At 37.7% G+C, this 12,428-nt stretch overlaps 1 protein-coding gene across 1 annotated transcript in view; it reads left to right on the top strand.

The window, feature by feature from the left end:
• Positions 1–12,428, top strand: part of cadps2 (Ca++-dependent secretion activator 2) — a 244,053-nt gene that overhangs the window by 165,096 nt on the left and 66,529 nt on the right. The window contains exon 13 of the mRNA XM_055222491.1: positions 6,497–6,684. Coding sequence (XP_055078466.1) covers positions 6,497–6,684 — 188 coding nt within the window. The remainder of the gene's footprint in view (positions 1–6,496; positions 6,685–12,428) is intronic.

Below are 12,428 nucleotides of genomic sequence, written 5' to 3'. Positions count from 1 at the left end.
GGTTCTAATTCCTCAAACACTGCTTTGAAAAAAAAATATCTTAATGTGAGCTCGCCTTTCCACAGATCTATCTCCATGGAGTCAAGTTTAGCGTGCTTATGACAGGTTTTCATGTTTTTCTAATTCTGGCTTGGTTCAGTGGGATAGTACCTGTGGCAAATATTTATTATAAATTTACATCAGTTAATTGTTGGTTTATGGAAAAAAAATGAGTGTAAAAGTAACAAAAAAAAAAATACAGGAAGTCGCGGAAGTGAGCTTTAAACCGAATCACATTACTTATGTCATCAACACTGGAAATTCCATCCAAAATACAGGGGCAATTTATGACCAAGAATCACATATTTTACAAAATAATGGTGTTGCCATTTTGTGTTTTTAGCCACTAAATAATAACCATTGGGTACATTTATAAGTTTTGTCCTTTGTTTACAGTATAGTTGCTAGGTAACAGTTAAGGAGTTACCCCTACGTCATGTGACATTTGCTGAACATGTCCATCCAGGAAGTAAAATGATAAACTTCACCAAATTGCTCAGAATAGGAAAAAACTATGTAAAATCTTTGGCATAATCTTAATTCTAATATGTTAACTACGATTTAGTGAATAAGTGTGTAGTCTAACCTGTCATGTGGAGTCTGAAGGGCTCATATTATGCTATTTTCTGATCTACGTTCACATGTTTAACACACAAATCCTGCATATTTAGGCTTTGTTCTTCAAATGGAAAACACCCTGTTCCACCTTGTGATGTCATCATGTGGTCATACAGGAAGTGCTCCACACACCTTCACTAGAATCATTTGGATCATTTCAGTCCTGGAATCTCTACTGAAGTAAAGGTCAATGCTACCTGTTAACTTAAAAAAATGACCACTGCGTGACATCACAAGATGGAACAGAGCATTTTGAGGTTTGGAGATGCAGACTAATAACACAGGATTACTCAAACATGTGCGAATGAAACAAAACACGACTCCAAGTATGTTTTTCATGAAGTGACAACAGTATAACATGGCTTAACGCTCACATCAATCCATTTTGTGTAATATAGGACCTTTAATGTCATTCTATGTAACATTCCAAACAATTAACAATAACATAATTTATCCGTAGACTGGCTGTTTTTTTCACCAACTTTTTTTCTATCTTTTGTTGTCGAAGGACGCAGCTGCTCCTCCTCCAATCAGACCCGTCTCCCGTTTCTCAAATTAACTTGGGTCCGCTCGCTGCCATTCCGACATAATTACCTCCAGGTATGCATCGTCACGACAACGCGGAAACCTGCCGCTACGCTAACTGACTGCTTTAATTAGCCGGCCAGGAATTAGCAAGAAGAAATAGAGAAAGTAGGAACGTGACGACCTCTGCGGAGCCGCGCAAACATAAATAATTGTGTTGTTTGTCGTCTTTTTTTGATTAATGCGGTGATTGTTTGAACTTACTGACAAAAGAACACATCACTCTGCCATCAGAAATCTGCCAAGAGAGAGATTTTTGAAAAAGAATGATGTTTTGACATGAAAAGGCTGAAAACTGTTCACATAAAGGAAGGAGTTGTGCATTTTGATGGTGAAGCATAGCATTAATAGTTATGTACAGTGAGATATTAGTTCAGAAGATTTTTTTTTTTCATCAGGTAGTTTTATTTACGTACCACAATAGAATTCAGAGCTTTATAGAAATGAATAGACTAATTACTTTTTACTATGAATAAAACGGTGAACGCTTTTTCACACCTATAGATAAAAATGTTTATTTTTAAATAATAACATGATGACATTATTAAGTGTCACTCCGATGTCAACCCTCTGAATTAAGTACTAACTTTGTAGAGATGTCAATTAAAGCCATATTTCAGCATATTTCAACATTCTCGCTGGAGATTGATAAATTTTATGTCATACTGTACATGATTATATCCAAAAGAACAATTCAATGAAAATAAGCAGGAGGAGGCCAGGTTTGTTGAGATGCAAGCCTGCTCACAGAAGGGACGCATGCTTTTAAAAAAATATATATATATTTATTTGTTTTTGTTTTTTAATTTAGATTTTGCAGTATTAAGTTTTGTTTTTAACATGATTTTTTTTCAAACTTATTTCTAAACTATTATTTTACCTGGTCCCATAATCAATCCTACCGTTCATTTATTTGGTTTTAGGAACAAGGGAAATGGAAATCTATGCAGACGCAGGCAGAATATGCAAACTCCACAGTCAAAGGCCCAACGTGGTCTGGGAATCAAACCTGGGACCTTCTTGCTTTGAGACTGAAGTAATAGTAATATGCTAATGTGTCGTGGTTTGTGCACAGGTACAAGTACGTACTACTACACTATGTTTTTATGCAATTTTTCCTCTTATAACAGTAATGTTATTGGGATAGTAGTTAGTAGTACGCGTAGTTATAGTTTGTAGTTAATAGTAAGTAGTTTGTAGATGGTAGTAGTAGTTAATTGCTGTTATAGTCGCAGTAGGTAGTTAGTAGTAAAAGTTCATTGTATAATTGTGCCTTATTTGACTCCAGTCTCTTGCTATTTTCGCTGCTTATTTTGGATGTATTATAACCATTTATATTTTTACTTTTTGTTATTAAATCTATTGTATTGTGTGAGCTACATGTGTTCAGATAATTTGTTAAGTATTAGTTAACATATTATTAACATAAGCATTATCGTTGTATCCCATAGTTGTTTTCATCCAGCTCCCTTCTGGACTTTTTATGTGTTTTGCCAGTTTTTTTTGTTTTTTTTGTGTGTCTTTTCTAACTGTAGCACTTATCTTTAAACTAACTAAAAACATCGCTTGAATTCTCGCCCGTGAAAAGCCTGTCTCGGCAAGAAAACTATTGAAGCGTCTCAAACTTATGCTTCTTGTCAAGTGAGTCCTTGTGAAATAATTATCCGACAGAAAGCATTTGTCGAGAGCAGAAAAGGCTTACTGTATATTTTTCATTTTAGTTGAAAATTATAAACAACATATTTGCAGCTTAATTTTCTGGAAGCGCTGCGTGCCGTGTAAACCCTCTCAGATGGTCGAGGTCAATTTGTACTTTGGGCCAAAAAAACGTCTCAAATAAAAAAAACAAGAAAAGAAAAAAAAAAAACAGTGTAAACGTTGTGATTTGGAGTCAGGTGATTCCTCTCGAAGCCTGATGGCCGCACGCTGTGTTCACTTTCCTCGGGTCACCGCGATGCGTTCACTGTCCCTGGGTCGCGGCGCTGCTCGGTGGGAGACGCCGAGCAGAGACTGACAAGAGCTAGCGAAGCAGTCGGCTCGTTAGCTGCTAATTGAGCGGTCAGCGCCAAGACTGGAGTTAGCCATCTGTTTGTGGTGGAGGAACATCTTGTCACTTCGCGCCTGTCTGCAGCCCCTTCGGTGAGATATTAATAGACGTGACACACAGATGGAGATGAGGAGGAGCGTGGATGAAGAACACACACGAGGAAGAGGAGGCTGTGCTCAAAAGGCCCGCACTGAAGAGGCTGACTGCTCCGGAGAACTCGAAGAACTAGCATAGCACTGACGAGATCAATTACACCGAACTTACTATTCACAATGATACAGATAGAAATAGGTTAAATGCTGTTTGGTGTTGTCACGATATTCAAATTTCAAACTCTATTTCGATGCCAAGGAATAGATTTGATTGGAGATTATTATTTGAACTCTTTAGTGTATCTGCTATTGGATTTAACTCGCCAGCACAGGCCAATATTTAGTTTTGGTCAATCAGCTGTCTAAAAAATACACAAAAATGCTTTATATTAACACTTTAATACGAAGATGTAGCCACGCAAAACATGACTACAGCTCTCTCAGTGCGTGGGGGGAGTTTGCAGGAAATTTAAATGACATAATTTGGGGAAAATAATCAAAATCGACCCGATATAGCCCAAAAATAAACGATTAATATCAGCATCGGCCATGAGAAAACCTATATCGGTTGCTCTATAGACTTGATACCTAATACTGATTTCAGTACCACAATGATAATCAAAAAACACTATTTTTGTAGACAATAGAATGTCATTTTCAGCATTAAATCATAGTACTTTCTTTTATATTAGCATGCGGCCTTATATATGTTTAATCTGTCAGTCGTCCAGGTAGGTTCCATAGTCCAAGCTATTCAGGAAAGCTTCATTTAGGCCTGTGATTGTGTTGTTTTTTGTTGTTTTTTGGTTTTATTTAGTATCAATACCTGCTCGGATTAGTATTTAGATATAATACTTGTTTTAGTATCAGAGTTTGAATACTTTTGACTACCCTATACCAAAAAAAATTTGAGTTATGACTAATATTTCCTGTTCATAATTTGCATTTTCTCCAGAGCTTGGACTTTTAAAAAAAACTTGCTCATTCTTTTACTTTACCCAGTGATCAGCCAAACCCAGTCAGTGCAGCGAAGGTAAAGTCACCTTCTCTGTGTTAGCGGCTCCGTGGAGGTGCTAATTTGCTAATCTGCGTTCCACCAGGAATCTTAATTAGTGGTGCAAGTTTCACGCCTAATTTAGTGATTACACCCAGGACGAGTGAGCTAATGATGCAGCCGCTTTCTCACTCCACACCTTTACATTTCTCTGTGTATTTTTCCCTCCTCGCTGCCAGCTGCTTGAGAATAGTTAACCTCCGCAGACCTCTGGATAATTGTAAGAAGGTAACGTCGCTTTTTGTTGGCTGTGTGGAGAGAAAGGTGCTGCAGATGTGTGATTTTATCTACTGCTTTATTTCTCCAAACACATCCCCAGGCCCTCTGTGACTTTTCTGAGGCTGGCCACAGTTTTAACACATGATCCTGGTACCAGCTGGCTTTTGGACATGTTTTGTTGCTTTATTATAAGTATTTTTTAAAAGAAAATGAGTTTTGAAAGTGAGAGTTGGAGAAGTAATTAATGACCAAAAGGATCATGGCCTTCATTAAAAACATGTCAAAGGTCTGGAGAAATTTTTGTGTTTGTTTTGATCTAAATATCGGGCTTGTTAAGTTGTTAAGTTCTGAAATGTGCACTTGGACTTGTGGACAATAATAGGTACGTTTTAGATATGATGAATATGAAGATTATATGAATAGATATGCTTGGAGCTTTGTTTACAGTTAAATGCCATTGGTATTATGAAAGTTTAAACTGCACTTGAGAGAGTAACACAGCTCTATACTGGGATCTTAACCCTTAAAACTGCACAACGCACCACTCTTCATTGTTTAAAATAAACTTTTCAGAGCTTTTAGTTGCTTCCCTTCTCATTTACCCTCTCGGAAGTTGTATTTCTAGTGATTCGTGCATGTTTGAGCAATATTTAATCACTTATTTTCACCCTCTGTTTTCACCCCACCGACACGCGCCCATTGCTCTGTACTTACTCCGTTCTCCAGTTTTATTTTCTTAATCTGTGATACGTGTAGGACTCAGCAGTGTTGCATAGTCATAGTCCACTGCTCGCTAGTGTGATCCAGAGCTATCCAGAGGAGGCGCCGACAGCTCTTTGCTCTCATGATGTTTATGGCGAAATCAGCTCTCATGTGGAAGTTAAAATGCCCAAATTATATAACTATATAGCAGGCTCAAGCACAATATATGTTCTTTAATTCTTACTAAAGGTTGAAATCACGGTCATTACATACATTTGGATGGAGGACAGGGACCAAAATAACTGCAGAAGCTGGACAGGAAACCCATTTTCTTGTTCTAGAGACTTGTTCTATAAACTTGCCATATTACATGCTGTGGTATTTTGTTCATTGAGCTGACAGTATCCTCGTCACTGTGATTCAATAATGCTGCTACTTTTAGAATCACCTGTAAATGAATCATTGAGCTCATTTACAGCGACAGAAAAGATGTTGAACTTTGTGTTAGTTTTGTTTCATGTGGATAGACACAGTTATATTTACTTGAGTGACCTATTAAGCTAATTGTACTTTTCAGAGTTTTCTAGCAGCATACTTTTACTTCTATTTGAGGATTTTTTTTATTGAAGTTACAGTACTCTTACTCAATTAAACGTTTTGTTCACTCTTCCCACTGTGAGTAAGTCTACAAGTGACAAAAGCTTACGATATGAAATGATTTGAACTTTTGTGTTTTTTGCACTCCTCCTTCAGATATGTTGTTTTTCTCATTTTTGTGTCGATCCTTTGAAAATACCAGGTTTTGTGCGTTATTTAATGTCCAGTCCTTCAAATTACATCAACTTTAAATTACTACTTTTTTCAGATACTGTTTTACCCTTACTTGCATCATTTCTTGGACCACTACTTTGTACTTCTACTTGAGTAATATTATTTTAAAGTAACATTAATCTTAAGTACAATTTTCAATTACTCTACTCACCTGGTAATTATACGATATTACCCATAAACCAGGTCTAAACATCTGCAGTGTGACTGTCTACTTCTACCATCGAATTCTGACCTGTCCTCCGTGTACAATGTAATTATGTCACATGAAGCTAACCTATTTTCTGTGCCCCTGTATGTGTCTGTGCCCAGGGCTGGTTCAGTCCCGGTCAGGTCTTTGTCCTGGATGAGTACTGCTCGCGGTACGGGGTGAGGGGCTGCCACAGACACCTGAGTTACCTCAAAGACCTGATGGACTACTCTGAGAACAGCTCCCTGGTGGACCCCACGCTCCTCCATTACAGCTACGCCTTCTGCGCCTCCCACGTGCACGGCAACAGGTACTGACCAACGACAGGAAGTATGTGGAAGTAGTGGAAGCTTATCACATTATAATTTCATTGTAAATTCCTGAGATAGTGTAGATATATATTGTACTTAATAGTTTGGTAACCTTATAGTTTTTTCCTCTTTACTCCCCTTTATTCAGGGGTAAAAAGTCACTAATTAAAAATATTCACATTACTCTGAGTACATTTTCTTCAGGTAAGTGAGTAGATTTTTAAACTTGTATTTGTAATGAATATAAGTCATTACAAATATAGTTGTACTTCATTAGCCGAGTCCCAGTCACGCCAATGCATCGAGTCAGGCTCAAGCTGACTTTTATTTTCTTTGTCTGACTCTTCCATTATACACATCAATTTCACGCAATGCTCTCCTCTCCAATAAAGTCTATGTTTTCCCCCAGATCATATAAGTTGACTCTGAGTTATCCTGTAGGTCTGAGTTCTTAAAAATGTCTGCTTGCACATATCTCATGTCCAGGCCCACAGATTTGCACTGGTGGTGCCCCAAACAATTTTCAAAGAATCTGCAGCCTGCTACGATGAAATGCTACAGTGACAATGCAGGAGTAGCAGCAGAGAATCAGTTGGTAAATGGTCACAGTTTTATATAGCGCTTTTCCATCTTCAAGGCATTTGTTGCGCATTACATCAAGACACCAACCATGCATACACCAGGGAATCGCTCCGCCAACCAATGATGTTCATGTCGAGAGCGGGATTCGAACCACCAACCTTCAGTGGACTAACAAACCAACGGAGCTATCGTCGCCACTGTATAGAACAGGAAGTGAATGGATCAGTAGCTAAATTTTCTTGCTCTTCTGCAGATATATTCTATAAGCAGGTCAAAATATGTCCACTGCAGTCTTCATGTAATTATAACGCGTTTTACTGTCCGATAATTAGGAAGTGTTCATTAGCATGCTTGTTGTTGACCATGACCACAAAACTCATCACTCTCGTCTCTGAAAGTTGCGAAGAAGAGGTTACAAAATCATTACAGTGAATTATTAGGATGCTCAGAATGCATAATGTAAGTGAGGAACAAACTCGCTTTTTAAAAACTATTTCTGTTTTTCACATTTTTAACACAGCAAAAATCCGGTACAGCAGATTTAAGTCATTTTAGACGAATATTGCAATAAATAAGGATGTTTAAAATAATGCTCACTAAACACCACTCGAGTCTGAACTTCGCATCTATGATAAACGGCGACTTATCGAGGATCTATTTGAGCAGCGGCGGCCTCTCGTTGTTACGGCCATCTTTGATTCCTCTTCCTCCCCTCTGTCCCTGCAGTCTGTGCCTCATCTCTTTGTGCTCTCATTTAGTCAATTAGAAAACATAACGATCAGCCTCTCCACTTAATCGTGCTTATAAATCGGGGGAAATTACCGCAATTGGCTTTTTGTCAGTTGGAGCTGTAATTTGAATAATTGATGTGCATTCAGTGCCGCTGGAGCCGTGGAGCGTGTGTGGGTGTGGATGGGAGCGTTTGGCTGGTAGAAAAAAAAGAAAAAAAAAACATAATTACAGAGTTTACTTTTCCCTAGAGAGCTGTTCACTAAGACTAAGAATGATACTTGACTAATATTTGAAGGTGTTTTATATTTTGTGAATTCCAAAACGGAGTTGGTGTTGAGACCTTGTTAAAATGATCATATTTGTTACACTACAGCTATAACGCCAGCCAATAGTATCAAGGTTTTATTTGTGAAATTTCAGTGTTGAGGAACATTAGTAAAGTCGTTGAACAACAATGAAATCGGTAATCAAATGCATCTGTACCATAAACTGTATATATAAATGGACATAGCTAACCTGCTAGCACTTCTGGCTCCATGGACTCTGGCTCCGATTCGCTTTCTATTGAAAAACTGTCGCCCCTCTTTCCGTAACTGCTGTCACGCTCATCATTTTGGTCTTAAAATGTTCGGATTAATCTGCGCTACATGATCCTGCTGTTTTTATTTGGCTATTTTGTCTGTAAATTAAGATATGAACATTAGTAACAGACCAATAAGGCGCCCTCTTTCCCTGAGGTTGCTCCTGTTAGTAGCGTTAGTAACAGGTTGCTACTAAACCAGTGGTGCGTGCGGGAAGGGGCATTATCTTCGACAACCTCACTCTGGATTGGCTCTTTGGTTGCTATGATACGCATGGTTGGAATTCCAAATATGGAACTCGGCTCCAGCTTCGTCCCTATAACTGCTAGCCTCGATTAGCTTCATTTGACTAGAATTGATCGCTATGGGTGACGTCATACTTCTTTATACAGTCTATGATCTGTACAGCTTTATCTGGGGCCAAATTTTTCATAAAGTTTTAGCCATTTTTTTCTTTATTTATTATGGGCAATAAAATAAAACATGAAACAATACCATAGTAATAACATGAAAACAAGTATCTAAACTTCTAAATCAGATTAGCATATGCATTTTCTTTTTTTGTAATATGTAATATGTATCCAGTCAAGAAAGACTAAATAAAAGGCAGGAAAGAAGATTCATAATTAATACAGATTTTGTTACTACAGTGGCAAAAACACACTATTTAAAATTAACATCAACATTAGATTTTTTTTTTTTTTAATTCATTTTATTTTATTATCAATTTTATTTCATTTTTAATTCTTTTAGTTTCTTTTCTTTTATTGTGGGCATCTACTTCTGAAAAAGATCAAGAAAATGTGCTATCAGACATTCAACTGAAGTTAATACAGCCAAAATGATTCAAATTCTAGCAGTTCTTTATATTTTGATATTCATACGCTCTACTACTACTACTACTACTACTACTACTACTACTACTACTACTACTTCTTTTAACGTCATATAATCCGCTCTAGTCCTGATCCGCAGCTCTGGTCTGACGCTCTGTATCTGACATGGGTGACAGGTGAGAACGCTGTCTGTTTTTCCAATGGCTGAGGTTAAAGGAGCATTATCAGTCAGGTGCAATCCTTCTCCTCCGCACCCGTCTACATCACAGTGTGCACTGGATCTGACAGGGGCTTTTACCTCCCCCTACAGCACCCGGGGCCAGAGCAAAGAGCAGGGACTTAAGTAGACTCGGTGGCTTATTGTCAAATGTAGTGATAAATGTAGGAATATGGATGGGGTGAGTGTGAGTCAGAAATGTGCTACAACGTGCCTGTGTGAACAACTTGTTTTTAATCCACTCCTTTTGCATCCTTTTGAAATAGTTCTTATGGACAATATATATTCAGTATTTTCCAAAACAACAATAGCAGTAGATTTTTTTGGTATACTAAGATTTGTCAAAATGACTGAAAATAGAAATGAAAAACGCGAAATGCCTAATTTAGTACTGCTCAGTATTCCCGACTCTTTTCCGATCTATGTTATTGTTGTGTCTTCAAATAAAACATCGCCAACGTTGTGTTTTGTTTCATTCACACAAGTTTAACACACAAACCCTGCAGATTTAGGCTGAGCTCTTCTCTCAGACTGAAAACACTCCACTCCACCTTGTGATGTCATGTGGTAAAACAAGAAGTGCTCCTCTGTGTTTTCAAATACCATACACCTTCACTACAATCATTTGGATAATTTCAGCCCTGGAATTGCCAAACGCTACTGAATTAAAAGGTAAAAGGTAGCTGTTAATTTGGAAACTACCACTACATGATGTCATAAATTGGAACAGATTATTTTGAGGTTTGGAGACAGACTAATAATGCCAGATTAGGCAAACATGTGGGAATGAAACAAAACACAATGTATGTTTTTGATGAGATAACAGCATTATAACATGACTTAAAGCTCAAATTGTGTGTAATATAGCCCATTTGAATCCGTTCTGTCCAATAAATCCTGAGGTGAAAACAATAATTATAGCATGCTCTGTAGCCTGTTGTCCGCTACATGATTTTTTTTGGTTCATATGATCGTGACTATGACCAAAGTTACTCTTTGTGCGGTGATGCTACTGTAGTTGTACCAGTTAGCTCAGGCTATATGTGTAAAGGCGTATTAGCAAAACGCATTTTAGTTGCATTTAATCATCTGAAATGGGATCGTTTCTTCTGCGTTGTCTTTTCTAAATGTTTAAACAGATCATTCCTGACATCCTCCTGCGTATCTTAACCTTGAGTGGCATCCCAACCTGGTCCCCTGTCACATCGCGCTGTCATCTCCACTGTGACCTAAAGCGCTACAGGCAAATCTTTAACTTATCGTTTACACTTGATACAGGTTGAACGCAAACACACAAACTCCACTCCCCCTCCTCTCCCTCCTCTCCTCTTCCTCCTCTCCCTCCCCTCCCTCCTGTTCGCTGACAGGCCTTGGCTCCAGTGCATTCGCTTCATTTAACAGCAACAATGTGTCTGAACCCTGACAAGCTGTCGCCTCTCCTCCCGCTCCGAGCCCTGAGTCCCACATGAGAGTTTAAGGACATGCCACCAAACGGTGATCGCATACAAGCTTCATATCAAGTCATTTAAAGACGTACTCGGTAACTTTTCTTGTAGCTGCGTGTCTCCAGGGTGATGGTATTGCTTCGCTTACATTACATTACATTTGACTTTGTTTTGTTTTTTTACACAAAATACAACAGATGCTCCACAGTACAGTATTGAACAAGTGTTTTTATTGCTATTAAAAGAAAAATCATACGGCTTGTCTCTCCACAGCTCTGACCTGTAACTTAGCCTCATGGTGTCACTTGGTTGTCTCCATGAAGATAGATAGAAGTTTAATGGAGATTGATATGCGTTCAATGATACTGTGGAACATTCCAGGTGAAGCAAAACATCTCCAAAATCCCCAAAATTGTGTAGCATTCTTAAAAAGATTCTATGAAGGCAATCAGTATTATATTTACTGTATAAAAGACGGAAAAGTAGTGTTTTTATTTATGTGTGGTATTAACTTCCCTTTATGGTATTGAATGTCATTTTTGTGGGAAGACAAACAGCAGGAATTCTAATCTAAGAAAAATCCTATAGCCATCACAATTTTAAAACTAAATAGTCAGCAATTTACTATGCATCTATAGGCGTATCTTTTAACTTACTGCAATATACAGTTACAGCGTCATGATACTACTAATAATAATTTTAATTTGAATTTACTTTACCAGTGTTCATTTTATTGATTAAAATAATTTTGGATCGTAAATGTCATATTCATAGTTACATACAATTTTGTCAACTAAAATGAGATATTTTTGTTGAATAAATGTACTGATATTTTTGTTAAATAAAACAAATTAAACATAAATGAATGAAAGTAATTAGCAAAGACTAGATCCAGGTTCCACGTCATTGTCCCATGAAGCAATACAATGCAATTTATAATAACTCAGAGTTAAAATAAAAAAATAAAAAATCGGGTTTACTGAAACTATTAGATTTATTAGACTAAATTAGTATTAGTTTGTTGTTTCAAATATAAATGAATTATTTGACTAAATCTTGACTTAAACTTCCTCTCCTCATATTTTTCTAATTACAGTTGTATGTTTTCTAATGTACCATATATTCACACCTAAAACCATCTATAGGGTGCGGCCTTGAGAATGCCCATAGAACCAGCACTGATCTGTCTTTAACGCCTTCATTATTCATTGGCCCCTGCAGTGAGGCCCTTGAACGGGACAAGCCTCTCAGTGGGGCCCCTCCCCTCACTGGGCTCTATGCTCCACTGGATTAACTCATTCTCGTAAAGATGTTCTGGGAGGAGCTGATCACAGGGCGGAGGGGCAGTGA

Source organism: Periophthalmus magnuspinnatus, chromosome 6 (assembly GCF_009829125.3).
Source record: "Periophthalmus magnuspinnatus isolate fPerMag1 chromosome 6, fPerMag1.2.pri, whole genome shotgun sequence".
Classification (NCBI taxonomy): Eukaryota; Metazoa; Chordata; class Actinopteri; order Gobiiformes; family Gobiidae; genus Periophthalmus; species Periophthalmus magnuspinnatus.
The sequence above is the reverse complement of the archived record's forward strand: the minus strand, read 5'-3'. Positions and strand labels throughout refer to the sequence as shown.